The sequence below is a fragment of the Gigantopelta aegis genome, chromosome 7 (genome assembly GCF_016097555.1).
Source record: "Gigantopelta aegis isolate Gae_Host chromosome 7, Gae_host_genome, whole genome shotgun sequence".
NCBI lineage: Eukaryota > Metazoa > Mollusca > Gastropoda > Neomphalida > Peltospiridae > Gigantopelta > Gigantopelta aegis.
This window is the reverse complement of record NC_054705.1, coordinates 11,095,953-11,115,205: the sequence shown is the minus strand read 5'-3', so window position 1 is coordinate 11,115,205 and position 19,253 is coordinate 11,095,953. Positions and strand designations below refer to the sequence as shown.

General features: G+C 35.6%; 1 protein-coding gene and 1 long non-coding RNA gene across 2 annotated transcripts in view; both read right to left on the bottom strand.

Moving 5' to 3' along the window:
- Window positions 1-16,723, bottom strand: part of LOC121377782 — an 18,784-nt gene extending 2,061 nt beyond the window's left edge. Inside the window, exons 1-2 of the long non-coding RNA XR_005958659.1 lie at window positions 16,662-16,723; window positions 12,892-13,024 (exon numbers count right to left, since the gene is read on the bottom strand). This is a non-coding gene — a long non-coding RNA (uncharacterized LOC121377782). The remainder of the gene's footprint in view (window positions 1-12,891; window positions 13,025-16,661) is intronic.
- Window positions 1-19,253, bottom strand: part of LOC121377880 — a 56,583-nt gene that overhangs the window by 1,844 nt on the left and 35,486 nt on the right. The window contains exons 5-6 of the mRNA XM_041505978.1: window positions 16,662-16,772; window positions 12,892-13,024 (exon numbers count right to left, since the gene is read on the bottom strand). Coding sequence (XP_041361912.1) covers window positions 12,892-13,024; window positions 16,662-16,772 — 244 coding nt within the window. The remainder of the gene's footprint in view (window positions 1-12,891; window positions 13,025-16,661; window positions 16,773-19,253) is intronic.

Sequence of the window (19,253 nt, the reverse complement as noted above, 5' to 3'; positions counted from 1 at the left end):
GTACCCCCAGGCGATACTGGGCTTTATAATAAATAGCTAGGGTTTTAGAGATATCAGGGAAAAACATATTGGAAGGCTTCCAGGGAACGCGTCCGTTTGGACTTGGTAAATATTATTTCTGCTCTGTTGTATAACCTTGATGTGATTGATGTGACTTTAAATATTTTAATACTGTATAATACCAATATTATTTAGACGGTGCTGCCGGTAATCTGACGCAGTAAACTGTAGGCTCACTGTTCTAATATATATATAAAGCTTAACCAGTCATCCTAGAGGACCTAGGTAAACTGTAGGTTATTGTCTTTATTGTGATAGGTACCAGTATTAATTCTGTATTACAAGGTTACTGAATGAGTAGTTAAGGGTTAATTAAAAATTAACCAGTTAGGAATAGAGTTGAAATTCCTTTATTAATTAAGTTAATTAAGTGTGGGTGTTGTGTCATGGTGAAGTGATTAGAATATTGTATAAACTAGACACCTAGTGATTAACTAATTAAGTGATCAGTTCTGGGTTGTTACTATTTGTTGTTGTTAATTAATTACTGCGGCAGTACATTTGTCAGCGTAGATTAATACAGATTCCAAAGTGTATTGTGTTTTTGTTGTATTTTCTAGTGAACTAAATGTGCTATATGATATATACTTTATATAAGATCTTATCTCTGTTCATACCTAGAGACGAGCCATGCGGGTATATACTGCCCGATACAGAGAGATCTAATAGTATACAGTTAGGAGAGATATTTGGATAATCGTGTTTCATTCAGTTACGGGTATTACAGGATCCCCGTGACAGGGAAAAATTTCAACTCAACTGCCTACAATGTGAATGATAGACACCCTGTGAGTAATTAAAAGGGTCACTGTTAAATTGTTTTGAAAAAAAAGGTGCCTTTACAACAATCGACAAAAAGTCATATTTACAAAACTAACATAATACATGTAGTGTAATAAAAACCATAATTACTTTGCAGGTAGTCAACAGATCCTTACACACTACCAGTAACAATTTGAAAATAGTTTACCATTGCCTTAGATTTCAACTTTTAAAAGGGACCATGTGTCTTGGATATGTTATTGTCACCATCATGGATTTTCAAGATGGCCACCATGCAAAAACCTATTCATACCAATACATCAGAACCAATACCACCTAGGCTCGTAGCTTTTCTTTTAATCTAACTTAGAGTTTTGAGGAAAATGAATGTAGTTACATGCAGGCTTCGAAATTCACGACGGCTCCACAGCATTTGCTGTACTGCCTTGTGCCTTTGCCGTGATGCCTCAAAAATACCAGTTACTTTACGGCTATGAATAACCGTGCCCTTTTAATTACCTGCTGTGGTGCCCCTTTTGTGTATGTATTTAAAAAAATTAAACATGCACGAATTCGATGTTCCTCGGTAGTGTTTGTATACAGTTTCTTGGTCATGTATTATAATTGCACATCGAACATAAAGTTTTAACGTCTTACATTTACAAAAAAACACATAAATAGCCAAAAAAGAATCCCGGGACAATTTAGTTTTTTTCTTCAAAATAGACTAAACCATGCTTAGAAGAAAAAGAAGACAAAATATGTCAAAACCTTTTCATTATTTCAGGTAAAAATTATTTGACGTAACAAAAAAAGTAAAAGTGTATTGGAAATAACAAAACAATACTAACTTTGTGTGCAATTTACAAATCAATCGGCTTAGAAATGAATAACTTGTAGTAAATTTCATAATAATAAAAAAGGCGTTCCTAGTCCGAGTACTCTGTAAGAGAGCTAGACAGACATTTGGACATAAATAATGAGAGCGTGTTTATGTCCAAATGTCCGTCTAGCTCTCTTACAGTCAGAGTACTCGGGCTAAGGCTTATAGTTTTAATGTTTATTAGCCTATTGAACGGACCCATGCTAAAATCACCCAAATTAATTTATTCCCAATTAACTGAAACACTGAAATAAATGTGTACTGTTTAATGTTTGTGGTTATTCTTGAATATTCCATTTATTTAATTATTACCCACGCTCAGCAGTTGATAGGCCACTGGCGTAGGAAGTGGGGAAGGGGGTACTTTGTAGCAGCAGCGTTGGTTTATATATTAATTTTATACGTGTGTGTGCAGGGCACAATATTTCACGCGAACCGCCGTTCTGTTCGCATGTCGGTTACGCAAAATTAAATTTACGCGAACCGCAAATCGGTTACGTCATGACCTGTAAACGTTCAGAAATTAAAACGTGCAAACTTCACGATTACAGGAAGTTTATTGATGCAGACATACTACTGGTATTCCGACAAATGTTTTAGACTGATTTTTAGATACTTGATGCGCAGCAAACCAGTAAACAACGTTATATTGCAACAGTTGTAACTTGCGACCATTCTACAGTTTTAAAACAGTTTTAAAGAAATGTGCTCGGACCACTTGGGACGGCTAAATTTTCTGCTGCTATTTTATCTCTAAAGGAATATATGTAGACATACTATTGGATTGGCTATAATTTTACATATGTTAAAAACAGTTTTAACGTAAACAGGAATCCAAAAGTGTCACAAAAATTGAAAAATACTAACATAGCATTATGAGCTTTAAAACCCCCCAAACATTTGGAACGTCACTGTAGTATAGAAGTACCATCGATGAAGTGAAAGTAGCATAGCCACCGTAAATCGCAAAAAGGAATCCCTACAAATGAGTATTTATCTATTTCAAAGGCATAGCGCCCATTACGCATGTGCGTAATGCAAAAACTAAATCTGGGAATAGGTCGAGGCTGTCTGTAATTGTTCTATAAAATAGACCTCTTAAAAATGACTTGAAAAAACATTTTTAAAAATGCATCTACAGTCGTCCTGAGTTTCAAAATTTTCACGGGGTGGGGGCGAATCCCCCCGCTTGGGCACGCCTTTGGCATGCGTAATTCTAAGAATATTTCTGGCTACGCCCCTGTATTTTGTTTCAGTACTGGGGCTAATATTCAGTTCTTTTATAATATTGTTAACTTTAGCAAGCATTAAAGAATTTTTTTCATTTTTTTTGTAAAATGTTTTCTTTTGTATTTGTTTTAACTTTATGTTTCAGCTAAAAACTATGTATTTAAAATATAATTTCAACGTAATTTTGAGGTAACCGATCAGATAACCCATGGGTTACGCAAATATAATTCACGTAACCGAACAATTGGTTACCTAGGTAAAAACCACGTGAACCGACTTCCGGTTACCTCAGATTTCAAAATATTGACCCCTGTGTGTGCCCACCCACCCCACTTTTTGTTATCTTCCTACAGGCTACACCCGTGTATATTAACAAATTCTGGGTACTAGGCCTAAGCAGTAGCCAACAACGAAAATTGTACCACGTCTTCTTCAAATGACTTTCACCTTTGCATGCGGAAAAAACCCGCGATGACTTATAGTCTGTGCATGTTGAGATCGCACGTTGTGGTTTTTGGAAAATAAACCTACAGTGCATGAGATGACTGGAGTTACGATAATACGATATATTTGGCCTAACGTATTTAGCAGTTTGTAATAAAAGCCGTTTAATCGCCACACACACACGTCACCGTACTTCATGCGATCTCGTGTGTCACCAATTGCCGTGGTACCTAATAAGAGCACGTGTTAATGATTCCAATTTCAAACAAATTAGTTATGCTCATATCCATTCAACGTCCAGGCATGTCTAGTCTGGGTCCAATCTCTAACAACGCCAGTGATTGGGTCCAGGGCACGGCGTAAGAAGGTGCCAAAAAGTGGGGTGGGGGTGTATAAAAACCATCGCTGCTGCCCCCCCCCCCCCCCCCCCCCCCCAATGCACACACCCTCAACCTCCATTTAACACACACACACTAAAAATAATCCATAAATGTTGAAAACATACTTAAGAAAATAGGCCATGGTGTCCTCCGACAATATTTACATTTTTGTGGATACGGTCACATGACAAAATGGGATTTCCCTCCACATTTTTTATTCTATAATTAAATGTGTTGTTACAATTATGTTTGTTGGAAAAAAAGTTGAAATTAGGGTGGATTTTTTTATTATTGTTAAATATAGAATTTACAACAAAAATAATATAAAGATTAAATTTTTAAAAACCTAACTGATTTGGTTTGAACATTTATTTATTTATTTGTATTTCAAATAATTTAACACTGAACATTTCATCCCTTTTCCTAAAGCTTTGATTGTATTGTTCTGAAACGTTATACACATATTCTCTTGGTAGTCTCCACAAAATAATAAAGATGTCTAAACTTGCAAAAACGTTGGGTTTTTTTTGTTGTTTTTTAAATTAATGAGATTGTAAAATTGAAATAGGAATCTTGATTGATTAATTCTGAAATTTAGTACCTGTATTCTACAGTGATTCTCTGGAGATACCTTCACAAACTAATAGATAAAATTAACATATCTACTTTTATTATAGATTATTTTATTTTATTTCTTTAATGTTAAGACTTTAACATAATTGTCCAGCCATTCAAATATAATTTTCTTTCAGTCATACTCCATCTGCTCAGATGGTCCGAAACCAGTGGACTTTGATCCATTACCTGCTGTAATGAGATGGAACAGCAGCAGTGTTTGTTCAAGGAGACCAGATACGTCATAATTAATCTCTCGATCTCCACCAAAGTTGTCTTTAAGGACACCACAAAAAAATTCAAATACTGTTTTGTTTAATGACACACCACTACAATACTTTGATTTATTGATGAATGACCAATTTAACAGAATTACAGATAAAAGTTTTTTTCTGGTTAAATTGACTTCCTAAAAAAAGACTGCCTTAGTGCCCTTTGAAAATGTATGAACGTAGCCTTTGTGCCTTTTAGGTTAGCCTTGGTGCCCTTCATTTCCTAGATTTTTAAAGGCTATTATAGCCTGCCCTTTTAACACCAAATTTCGAGGCCTGTACATGATTCTCAATATTACTAGATGGACTTTTTTTATATGAAATAAATGAAATTTATAGACAATTTCTTGAGGAACAATGCTGCAATGACTATATATAGTGTGAGTCTTACCATCTTTTTGCTTTTCTATATATTCTGTTCACATTAAAAAGTGGAAATATTTTGCCCATTGCCGTAGTTTTCAACCTTTAATAGGGACCACTTGTCCAAGATCTATTATGGTGAAAATCGTGGATTTCCAAGATGGCCACCATACAATAGCTACTAGTACCAATATCTCAGAATCCTTGCCACCTATACTTATATAAGTTTTGAGCTAATTAATGCAATTACATCAATCAAATTACCACTAGATGGATTTTCATAAGTAAAAGTAACGAAATATACAGTCAAATTACTCCGGGGAAAAGGTGCAATTGTAAGTCTTACCATCGTTTTGCTTTGGTATCATTCTGTTCATGCAAGGATGTTCTATTAGACAAGTTCCTTCTCACAGCAACAAGTACAGGTTATTTTTTTCCTTTATTTTTCTTATCGTTGTCCACCTTTGTAATATACTACAACCACTTTGGGATTTAAAAAAAAAAAATTATTCAACCTTGTTTTCTCTACATTTGTATACTAGCCCATCATCCTCAGAACAAATAAACATAACAAATAGCTTACAGGTGTATATTGAGCCCATTTCAATATCCATGATTTATTTTATAAAACAAATTTTAATTAAACAAACTGTGTAGATTTTATATATCTACTTAAATGTGTGCATATGTTGAATATATTTAAATATTTTCTATGCATATAAATTCTGTACGGCATTGAGGCAAGGCACCCCAACCTTGACTTAATTTGCCAAAATGATCTGGGGAAATAAATGTAAAAAAACCCAACAACAAACAAACAAACAAACAAGTACAGGTTTCAGTGCATTTTGATTGGACCTATTTACATGCCCATCTAGTGCCACATCCACTCGGTAACAACTCTTAACCAATTCACTGGAGCCAAAGTTAGGGTATTCCACAAAAGAACGTAGAACTAGCCATCTTTATGAAAAATACTTCCTATCTCTCTGATCGAAGTGGGTGCATCTTTTTTTCACTGGTGGAACATAGTGTTAGCTTGATAGGTAACCTGTTTTGTGTGATGTAGTTTCTAGGTAGTGATGTTCCAATAATCAATTATAATTAAAACAAATGGATTGGTTTGGCTCTGCCGATGTTATGATCGATTATAAAAGTCTATAATCGAATGTGTGGTGATATGTTAACTATAATTATTCCTCTAGCCTAGATGATGCCATTGATGTAAATATGTTGTGGGGTGGTTTTTTCATGTCTGCATACACAAAATGTCATTAATTGGTTATTAAAGGTACAGATTGGTGAGTTTTAAGGTGTATTTTAGTGAGCACGATGACAGGTGCATTGTCCTAATAATTCAAATTATTTATTATGTTCATATAATTTTAATAGATTGCGTAATCTAAAATTGATTGGTTGATGACAACCGAGTACAACTGATAATCGATGATGGAATTCCAACCGATGTCCAACACAACATATTCAGTGGGTTGAATGGTTGCCATTGCCATCCTATTCTGGTAGTACAACAATTTCCTTGCTTCGTCAAAATGTTCCACTTCACTGGTCTTGTTATACAAGATAAGTGTGAAATGATTTATTAGATACTAGTGGGGAGCATTTACAATTACTGTGGTGTAAGGGTTGAGTACCATGCATATAGGAAAATACAAAAGTGACATCAGGGTAGCAGTTTTAAGCTGTCCTTTTAACTTTTCCAGTGAAAGCAGAGGTACACATGTAGTGTCACATCCTGTGCAGTTGTGGAACAGAGCAAGAAGAAGGAAATGTTTTATTTAATGACACGCTCAACACATTTTATTTATGGTTATATGGTGTTGGACATGTGGTTAAGGACCACACAGATATCGAGGGAGGAAACCTGCTGTTGCCACTTCATGGGCTACTCTTTTCGATTAGCAGCAAGGGATCTTTTATATGCACCATCTCATAGACAGGACAGCAGATACCACAGCCTTTGATGTACCAGTCATTGTGCACTGGCTGGATTGTGGAACAGAGACAGTGCCAGAGGTTTTTCTTTATACAAAACGTCACATTATATACCATGATACCTGCTTCCTCGAATACCCTTTCCTCGCTTTCTCTTAAAACGATATGATGTTACACGTGATGCTGCCTTTTGGAATGTTCTACACTCTAAGAAACAGAGACAAGATCGGCATACTCATCACGTGTCCGTTATCTGGTAACAACAAAATTCCAGGAAACTGAGTAGACATTTTTCGTGATCCAACGATCAATCAGGAACCTTTTGCATCCAATCTAATTAAAATTAGCTCCACTGGTTAATTACTATTACCTGTGGATCTAACAGCACCCCGTTGGAGCTCATGTCCAGCTGACCTTTCATTCGACCAATCAAAACCTTACTTGCAAAATCATGCCAGTGATTTGAAAAGAATTTGAAAACATTCGGGATTATGTCGAGGGTATATGAAATGATTTGGGTGAATTACGAAGTATGCCGGAAACTAATTTCAATATAAAATTTGTTTCAAGACGAAAAAAGAGAGGAAAAACCGTGATGGTATAGCCATAAAAATCTGTTTATACTAGTATACAATCCAGAGTTCATTACTGCACTTTTCCCCCCATTTTTTAATGCTGAAATAGACCAACAAGTTCGCCTATTGCATAAATAGTCTCGCCCACTATTTTTAGAATTTGTATGCTCCCGAATAACGTTATAAAAGGCTAAGTGTAATTGGTCAATATTTAAATTGTTATTTATAGATGAAATGTCACCTGGACATGGGAGTCCATGCAATGCTGTTATAACAGATCTACTGGTAAACCAGCAGAGCTAATTTTAATCAAATTGGTAGACTGTCCTGAAGACAAGTAAATAACCACTGCATCTAGTGCCGCAGTTATTCTTCTTAGTAGCTGCAGGTGCTCTACACTCCCGCTATTGGAAAGTTTCAGAGTTATCCTGTATGCTAAGACTATAGTCACCTGGAATGTGTTAACGAAGCAAGGAAGGTGTTGTATTGCCAGAAGAAGAGGAAGAAGAAGACAATAGAATCTATTTCCCCCACCCAGGATGCCCTATACTGCAGTATACTCAAAACGTGTTGCCTACCAAGCTGGGATGTGGTCAACCAGCGAATAGCATGCAAAAAAAATGGGGCAGGGGGAGGACTTTTGATTGACAGCCAACGCGGAGTTCTTTCTTGTGTGGGACACTACCTATAAAACGAGAACCTGCAGTGAATTGGTTAAGCATACTTACAAGACTCTGAGTGGATGTAGGTAGGGGTGCAACGATACGGTCGAAACCGTATTGCGATATATTGCAATATAAGAAACCGTATTGCGATATGTATTGCGATATAGTTGATATTATTTATATTTAATAGTTGTTCAACCATATCTTTGAAACCTTCGTTTGACACGATGCTGAACGGTCGGAGATCTTTAACTATTAATCTTCCGATAGCTTTAGTGACAGTTTTATGTCTTTCGCCGGTAGTTTTATATTTCGTTGTCTGTAAGAAAATGCTCGGTATGGTTTGTGGGAACATTGCAGCCATTGATACTTTCTTCTGTGTAGATGAAGTAGTCGAAGCTGTACCACTTTTTGTATTAATTTTGTGATGACGATTCAAGTGTGTGCTAAGATTAGTAGTTCCACCACTAAAGCGAACGTCCATTTTACATCTTTTACAAACTGCCAACCCCTCCTGAATTTCGCCCGTGTCTTTTCATTTCTTCAGTTGAAAATTTTCCCAAACGCCACTTTTTGCCTTTTTGTTTGAAATTAATTCAAATTCCATTATTTGTTATCTGTCCTGACCGGCACAACCTGTCACGAACACATCTCAGTAACAAATGCAACTGATGTAAGAACCGATCGGCAAAGACTTAATGTCGGCAAAAAATTAAAGACGGCTGAATTTCAGATCATAAACATCAAACGCATCATCAAAAACAATTAAACATCAAACATGTCAGTGTTTCTTTGATGGTCAGTTACTAAATACTTGTTGCACATGTTTTTCTTGGATCAAAGTTAATAGACCTAAATGATTATATAAACAACGACATTTATTAGCATAATGTTCTTCTTGGTCATTTTTTAATTTTTATTTTTAGCACACGCTATACCACAGGTGTTACGGGTGTCAAACTAGTTGTAAATTGTCGCATTGGGAAATCCTTACTATCGGGCTTTTCCGTTGCTGCTCGCTTGATACGGAAATGTACGTATTCAGTCGTAATCTTCCGGCAGATCGACCGAACCAAAGGTTATTGGCCGAAGTGTCTTAAACGATCAGCAGAAGTATTCCCAGTTCAGGCGAAAACAGCGAAGTGCGAGTCTCACTTGTTGCAAGTTGTTGGTTTATTTCTTTGACGATGATAGCAGTAGACGAATTCCAACGTAAATGAATAATAATGTGTAGGTAACAAAAGGTGTATTTCTAAATTTGTAATTATCCTTAACTGGTTATTTTTATTTGACTTTTAGCACGTTTTGTTTAGATGTCAGAACCAAGTATAACCGACCCGACTACGCTTGACGTGATTGTTACATTTCCTGTCATCGCCAATTAATCAAATGATGGGTTTTTTGTTTTGTTTATTTGTTTGTGTGCCTATTTCAAGTCAAGTCAGATACAAAAAAAAAAGCGTGTAAAAATCGCGATACGCAAAACTGTACTGCGGTTCGTATCGAGCTGATCAATTATCGTGATATACCGGTATACCGGTTTATCGTTGCAGCACTAGATGTAGGGCTAGATATGCATTCACAAATTCCCATTGGAGTGCATTGAACTGTGCGTTTGTGAGAAGTAAAATATTCAATATTCAAATATTCCATTTCTTGTGCAGTGAAGTATGGAATCAGCAATATATGCCACAATCTATATATTGTAATTCGCAATCAAGTTAATCTATGCTGTGACTACCTATTGTATACTGAAACACAATGAAAATGCAAAAACAACTTTTCATTGCAAATAACGACAAACTATTAATGAATTGATAGATAATGTAATATGACATTAATGACTGGTATTCATGAGATACATTCACATGGAAACATGGACAGTTATCATCAGTAATCGAGTTGCATTCGTAATCAAAAAGTTCAACCCCCCCCCATATCAAGGTCAGTATCTGGTGTGTCCACCATTGGCCCGTGAGCATGTGTGAAGACGACGGGGAAAAGATTGGCACAAACATCTCAAATAAGCCACAGGAATGTTCCTCCACTCCTCCTGCAACGCCTGTGCAAGCTCAGCAGCTTTACGCGGTGGTGGCTGACAGTGACATACACGACGTCCTAACTCATCCAACATGTGTTCAAATCTGGTGAAACGGCGGGCCAGTTCATAATGGTGATACCGGCTTGTTGCAGGAATGCCTGGGTAATTCTTGCAGTATGTGGACGGGCACTGTCCTGTTGAAACAAAAGGGGACCTCCTGGTCTTCGGTGACGGTGCAAAAGTGGCTGGAGAACTGGTCTTAGAATAACGTCAACAGGCAAATGCGACTGATAGGCAAATGCCTATATTAAGGCATCTCTAGAACTGTAATAACTCCCTGCCCTTTTCGCCCGCCCCCTTCCCCGGCTGTAGTGTACGTAGCTCTGATAGAAATATCCACTGACGCGTGATAGGTCCGTCGCAGGATTGATCGCCATCGATGGATTCGGTATTCGAAGGACTTTCGTTTGGCACTGTCAACTTTGATGATAAATTTTTGTCCCATATTTAGGCTTGGAGTATGAACCCAATATTCTATGCTCGAGTCTACTGACAAGCCACTACACCAACTATTTAATCAACAAAACTAGTTTTTAGCTGTTTTGTGGCAATTTTATTTTGATTGAATAAACCGAAAGTTGAAAACAAAAAATGGAATGAATCTAGTCTATACTGAATTGATTGGTTTAGTTTTCTTTTAAAATAATAAGTTATTTTTGACAGTCGAAATTACTAGGATATCCTTTGCACGTTTTATTTTACAGTTATACTACATAGCAAACAGGAATAAAATAGCAATGGATACCTGTCGGGAGTTTAAGCTATATCGATATTGAACTGGACTAAACTATGCTATCAATGTTTCTATGCGAGGTTCGGACCAACATCCTGACAGTTTGTACGGATATTTTTGGAGTAAACCTTTTTCTTTTGGTTACGGCATTGTGTTGTTGGTTCAGTTATTTAAATATTTTTAAGTGTCGATTACTTAAGTAAAAGCTATCCATTCCTATATTTGTGTGACCTGTAATAACTAAGTAATGGAGAGTTATGGAATCATCACTCCATTACTAAAAAATAATGGAGCGTTGAGATAATTCAGTGACGTCACCTTAAGCTAACTTTAGCTTCCAAAATCTGCAGCAAAATGACGGTAAATGAAGACTCCCAAAAGACATTTCAGCTTTTTTTCCCTCAATAAACTGTCTGTATATTTTGTTCCTTTTATAAAACATCCATCTAGTGATATTTCGCATGATATAACTGCATTCATTACCCTCAAAATTGTAAGTTAGATCAAGTGAGTGCTGAGATATTGGTATACCCTACCTTTGTCTTCTAAAGCCTGCACTGAATTGGTTAAGTATGGTTACAAGAGTCCGAGTGAATGTCGCACTAGGTGGGCATGCAAATAGATCCATTTCGAAGTGAATTGCTTAATATAAACTTCTTGCATGAACAGAATGATACAAAGTAAAATGATGGAAAGATTCACAAGTGACATTGCACTTTTCCCCTGAGTAATTCGACCATATATTTGTATAAAAATCAAAATCCATCTAGTGATATTTTGATTGATATAAGTTACAACTGCATTAATTACTTCAAAACTCAAAGTTAGACCCCCAAAATAAGAGTATATGTGGTAAAGGATTCTGATATATTGGTACTAATACATGTAGCTATTGTATGGTGGCCATCTTGGAAATCCACTATTGCCACTATAATGTATCTTGGACAAGTGGTCCCTATTAAAAGTTGAAATCTAAAGCCTACCGCAGACGAAACCTATCAGCTGAGCAAAATGTTACTTGAGACTTTTAGCTCAGCTGATAGCTCTGAACAATTTCACCGCACACGATGAGCTAAGTGCTGAGCTACTTTGCTTACGACTGTAGCGATGGCGTCACTCTTAACGCAATGTTCGTGTTTCCATTGGTCAGTTAGTAAATTCAGCTCATCTGATAGCTCACGTAGCCCGCACACGGTGAGATTTTTGCCACACGTGGCCAAAAATATCAAACACGATAGATATTTTCCTCATGACAACGAGAGATGAAAAACTCAGCAAAATTGCCCGCACATGAGAGCTATTAGCTGAGCAAAGTCTCGAGTAACTTTTTGCTCAGCTGATAGCTCTCGTGTGCGGTAATGACAACAGATTAATACAAATGCAAAACGATCGCAAGACTCCCAACAGTCATTGCAGTATTGTTCCTCAACATGTCTATATATTTCATTTCTTTTATTTAAAAAATCCATCTAGTAATACTGTGGATGATGTAACCACATGCAGGCATTGGCATTGGGCTATTAAAAAAACACCATGAGAATTTGGCTGCCCAGGTGATACCAATTCGTTAAATCTCTGGGTCTGGCCTATGGACTATGATCTGTAACAGTACATGAAAAAGCTATACACAAAATGTCTGCTCAATATCTCAAAGCCTTCTGCAAAAAATATTCGGGAAAACATATATGGGACAGACGGATGGATGGATAGACAGACGGAAAGACAGACAGGCAGACTTAAGGACGGAGATGAAACCTATAGTCCCCTCCGGTTTGACTGGTAGGGGACTAATATGTACAGCTATGATGATATGCACTCATGAACCACTGTCATAAATGTAACTGATTTGACTTACCTCCGTGCAATTATGACAAATGACGGAGAGGCAAGGACTAACAGACCTAGGATCACCAACAGTGCTATGATACCTGCAGGAAATTCCTCCTCCTCACGTTGAGGAACCTCTTGAATGTCATCTTGACTGGAAGCTGAAATCAATTTTCAAACTAAAGATGTACAATGCATAATTGCCTGACGTGCTTGCGTCGCAGGATCCATTCAGCTGAATGGGTTTTCTCTCGTTCCACATCTGGTCAAAGGCCGTGGTTTGTATTTTCCTGTCTGTGGGAAAGTGCATATTAAAGATCCCTTGCTGCTAATGGAAAAAGGTAGCAGGTTTCCTCAATGACTAAATGTCGGAATTACCAAATGCTTGACATCCAGTAGCTTGTGGTGTTGTTAAACAAAACAAACTCTTTAACTTTAGAATACATAAATATATAGGACCAACATTTCAAAATTATACATTTCACTGTGTTCAGTAGATACTGACACCTACTGTTCATTGTTACAATTATACATCTCACAATGTTCAGTAGATACTGACACCTACTGTTCACTGGTACAATTATACATTTCACTGTGTTCAGTAGATACTGACACCTACTGTTCATTGTTACAATTATACATCTCACAGTGTTCAGTAGATACTGACACCTACTGTTCACTAGTACAATTATACATTTCACTGTGTTCAGTAGATACTGACACCTACTGTTCATTGTTACAATTATACATCTCACCATGTTCAGTAGATACCATCACCTACTTTTCATTGTTACAATTATACATTTCACTGTGTTCAGTAGATACTGACACCTACTGTTCATTGTTACAATTATACATCTCACCATGTTCAGTAGATACCATCACCTACTTTTCATTGTTACAATTATACATTTCACTGTGTTCAGTAGATACTGACACCTACTTTTCATTGTTACAATTATACATCTCACAGTGTTCAGTAGATACTGACACCAACTTTTCATTGGTACAATTATACATCTCACAATGTTCAGTAAATACTGACTCCTACTTTTCACTGTTACAATTATACATCTCACAGTGTTCAGTAGATACTGACACCTACTGTTCACTGCTACAATTATACATCTCAGTGTTCAGTAGATACTGACACCTACTGTTCATTGTTACAATTATACATCTCACAGTGTTTAGTAGATACTGACACCTACTTTTCATTCATACAGTTATACATCTCACAGCATTCAGAAGATACCGACACCTACTGTTCATTGTTACAATTATACATCTCACAGTGTTCAGTAGATACTGACACCTACTTTTCATTGATACAATTATACATCTCACAGCATTCAGAAGATACTGACACTTACTTTTCATTGGTACAATTATACATCTCAGTGTTCAGCAGATACTGACACCTCCTTTTCATTAGTACAATTATACATCTCACAGTGTTCAGTAGATACTGGCACCTACTGTTCATTGCTACAATTATACATCTCACAGTATTCAGTTGTTTGTGTGAATAAAGCCTACATGAAATTGGGTTCTGCATGGGTAGTTATTATGGTTTTTAATTGCCTCAGATCAAACAGACAATGTCATGGTTGGGGATCCTCGTACCATTGCATTACAATGGTAATACATATTGTAAGGATGTGTCATGAATGAAAATCGAATAGATACAGAACTTTCCATAATATAAAAATATACATTTCCAATGTTCTACAACAGAGAAAGTGAAGTGCGTTGCATGTGTTTGAACGTTTCAATTTTTTTTTTTTTTTTAATAGATAATTGTGATAGTGAAAACCCCCATGTTGTTTGTTTACCAGTAACCAAACTTATAAACAAGGACATTGTTAATAATTTCAAATTTAATCATTTTGAAAGAGAAAAAAATTGATAGATAATTATTATTATTATTATTATTATTATTATTTATGCTTTTAAATTATGATGCTTTGCATGTTGTTGGTTTTATATTTTACAACATAAATGCTTTCTGTTTACATACATTTGGGTTCATAAGCCCCCCCCCCCAAAAAAAACCCACCCAAAAACACCCCCCCCTCAAAAAAACCCAACAACAACCCCCCCCCCCAAAAAAAAAAAATAATAAAAAAGAAACACAAATTCATTGACATTAATTGCCTTTGATCTGGGGCAGGGAAAGAAGGAAAGAGAGGCGGATGAGCAGCGAGAAGACCTGGATAGTTATTGCTGGGGATAAATACACTGCGAAACTACATGTACATGTATGGATTGCTTGTCGACTTTTGGGTGGGTTTTTTCTGTTGTGTATCGTGTGTGTGTGTATATGTATATGTGTGTGTATATATATATATATATATATATATATATATATACACACACATGTATATATATCACATAATGTGATGACAGATATAAAAAAACAAAAGCAAAAATAACAAACAAAAACAGAATTCATCTAAATTAAAAATATTTCACCCTTCACAGCTATTGCTATTAGTAGCACCGGTACTCAGGGCTTTAGATCTCACTAATTTGGGCTATACAATGCTGTGCCCAAAATAACTGTACCCAAAAGAAACATACCAAATTAAATACAAACATGCTAACCTCAAAACATTTTACCTCAAAATCACTAAAATATTTTTCTTCATTTAGATTAAAATGACTTTAATGCATTATAACCTTTCAGCATTTGTTAATATTACTGTGCTAAAAAGACATCTCTGTACTTTCAAAAAAAAAACCCCCAAAAACCAAAGGTACACACCCTACCTACGTATATTAGGCCTATAGTACAACAAACAAGAATTTTTTTTTTCGCTTTCCACATCAGTTTCTACTTATTTTAATTTCGTCTCATAGTTAATGCAAGTTGAATATGCCGTATTTTGATGTTATTTATTTATTTTTAATTGTGTACGAAAACGACTTGCTAGACTGGTTTCCGTTTACAAGTAGGACCCTTATTTCGTGTGAAGTCACTTGACGTTAACATCACCTCGAAGCCTCATTGCTATAGAAACTAGTCAGAAGTGTGCTATAACAGTTTACAATGTATTATTATAGCCCATGCCATATAAACAGAGTAGGTAAATACGATATTTATGCAACCATTTATTGTAGACCATATGGGTAATAAAATGAAGATGCAAAACATAACACAACATATAGCACTATTAATATTTTTTTTAATGTCTACAAAATAGACTGAATTTTTTCTTTCTTTTTACTTATAATAATAATAATAATAATAATAATTATCATTATTTACTAAAAACTTAAAACATTTGAAAATTATCTCTTTATTACTTTTTAAAATGTCTAGAAAATAGAATGAACATTTTGAATATTACTTTTCTTATTTGATATACATTTTTTAAAATAATAATAATAATACATTAACAACAACAATAATAATAATAAAACATATATGAAATATAATCTTATTAATTTGTGTGTACTGTCCCAGACGATCATTGTACCAGGTTTGGGAACAATCAGATAAAAAATGTAGAAGATACACTTTAAAGGAAAAGCTGATGCACAGACGGATGATGGACAACGCTACTCAAATCCGTATTAGAAAATTATTTTTAAGCTCCACTGACAAAGTCATAGTAGAGCTATAAGGAAATGCATTTCACCTTACATCTACAGTCAATTGAAATAAACTGACATTCACAAATTATAAGGCAAAATTGAGTGCTTCAGAAGCTAACATTTTAAATAAATATTAAAATTCTAACACTGAGATATAAGAATGAATAAAAAGTAAAGACAAAAAGACACTATACTTACTTGTCAGTGTTGTTGGTGTCAGTGTTGTTGTTGGTGACGGTGTTGTTGACAGTGTCGGTGTTGTTGTCGGTGTTGTTGTCGGTGTTGTTGGTGGTGGTGTTGTTTCTGGTCCTGAAATGCATAAAAAAAAAGTAATAACTGATAACTGCTTAATTCGAAGAATAAATATTCAGATGGCATTTAGCCACGCATCAAATAACTGCATGTATTACTTGTCAAACACTGCATTATGTGCAGGGTGTTTCGGCAATGCTTTAATATTGGTAGTATTCTACAGAGAAAGCTTTGCACATCTAACACAACAAATAGGTTCGTGTGCATCGACATACAAGCTACCCACAGCAGTCTATGTTCTAAAAGTACCAAGACAAAGGCCAAATCTCTGGTGGTGTACAGGATCTAGCATCTGCAACTACCAGGGGGCAGGACGTAGCCCAGTGGTAAAGCACTCGCTTGATGCACGGTCGGTTTGGGATCGGTCCCCGTCAGTGGGCCTATTATTGGGCTATTTCTCGCTCCAGCCAGTGCACCACGACTGGTACATCAAAGGATGTGGTATGTGTTGTCCTGTCTATGGGATGATGCATATAAAAGACACTTGCTGCTAATCGAAGAGAGTAGCTCATGAAGTGGCGACAGCGGGTTTCCTCCTTCAATATAAGTACCCATTATCAAGTTTTGACCTAACTAAAGGCCAATAGAATCGAAACATGACCATACAGAATTTATGAAACAAGTTTTGGGGAATGTTTTATCCTCCGAGCAAGATAGAAGAGTATAAAACAATTTCGAAACGAATTTCATCAATTTCTTATGGTACTTATGTTATAATTTAGTGATATCCACAAAGTGTGCTTAAAAACAAACGTTAAATATGATTGTAATCACTTAACAATCGATGTTACTAACATTCAACAATGTCAATTACAGTGACGTGGAATGATGTCACTATCACTGGCATGACTGTCATAAGCTTGCAACTGCTAAAGCAATTTTATGGTTACGTCAGAAGTGTGGTACATGTATAACAGTTTTCAATTTATTAAATTATAGCTCATGCCATAACGAAAGAGTGGGGAAACTATATTTATGAAACCATTTATTGTAGACCACATGGATAATAAAATGAATATGCAAAACAACCCAACATATAGCACTATTTATGTTTTTAAAATGTCTAGAAAATAGACTGAATCTTTTGAATATTATCTATTTATTTATTTATTTCTCTATTTATTTATTTATTTATTATAATAATAACAATTATCGCTTTATTAGTTTGTAAAGACCGCTCGGACAATTATTATTCGAGTTTCGCAACTATACTTTAAATCTTCAATGTTATGTTTCTATATATTTATTTTATTTTATTTTTTAATTTAACACAAATTTACAAATTCTAAATTTTAAAAACAACTCATTAGTTTGTGGATACTGCCCCAGAGATTCATGGTACCAAGTTTGAAAAATGGCCGATCAAAACTTTATGTGAATGAATGAATGAATGGATGTTTAACGATAATTAACCCGGCCATCATAAAAACACACATTGGCTATTGGGTGTCATAAATGGTAAGTACATGTATATATGAAAATATTATTTATATAATTCTGTAAAACCAGTGTAAGGAGCTGTGGGGAAAAGTATAATACAATACATTAATCAAGGTAAGTACATTTTAAAACTTTGTATAGTAATCAAAGTGTTTTAAAAACTTTAAACATAATTCTGGGTGGAATTTAAAAGATTCCAAAACATTTCTGTTGCCAAATATATCATTTCTCGTCGACTTCAGATGATTACACTACACCAAAATGTAATGCACACTCAGTGTACACTGACAAAGTTCACATTGATGACGAGGGTCCTTCTTTAAAATAAATGATGCATCAAATACGTATGGTCGATACGGGCATGGCACAAGACTAATTCATCCTTCCTGCACTGCATGTAGGAGGACTGCCACTCTTCCAGGACTGGCTTGACATAATCAAGTTTATTGGCGACCAATCATCTTGTCAAGTCGAAACAACATATATTGGTTAATATGATATTTATAATCAATGTAAGGAACACCAACACTGACATGGGGCAAATTCAAAGCAGACTTGGCAGCAAAATCTGCCTTTTCATTGCTCTTAATGCCAACATGGCTGGGTACCCAACAAAATATAACATCTTTATTGGCAACTAATAAAAAGACACACTTTCGTTTCACCATCCCAACCAAGGGATGCTCCAATTTCATGTACTGTAGAGCTTGGAGACACGAAATTGAGTCTGAAAAAATAAAACCTTTATGCGATACATGTATAATCTTTAAATTTTCAGTTTGAACAACCACACCAATAATAATAAAACATATATCGAAATATAATCTATTAGTTTGTGTAGACAGTTCCAGAGGATCACTGCATTGTGACGAATGTCATTCTAAACAAATACCTGGTGGTGTTTGTGGACTATTCCACAAAGTATGTAGAACTATTTCCTGTATAGATAACACGAAGGCAATAACTGTTGCAGATAAATTGGTGCACGGTATTATACGTCGCCATGGTACTCCAAAAGCATTACTCTCGAGTGCCCAA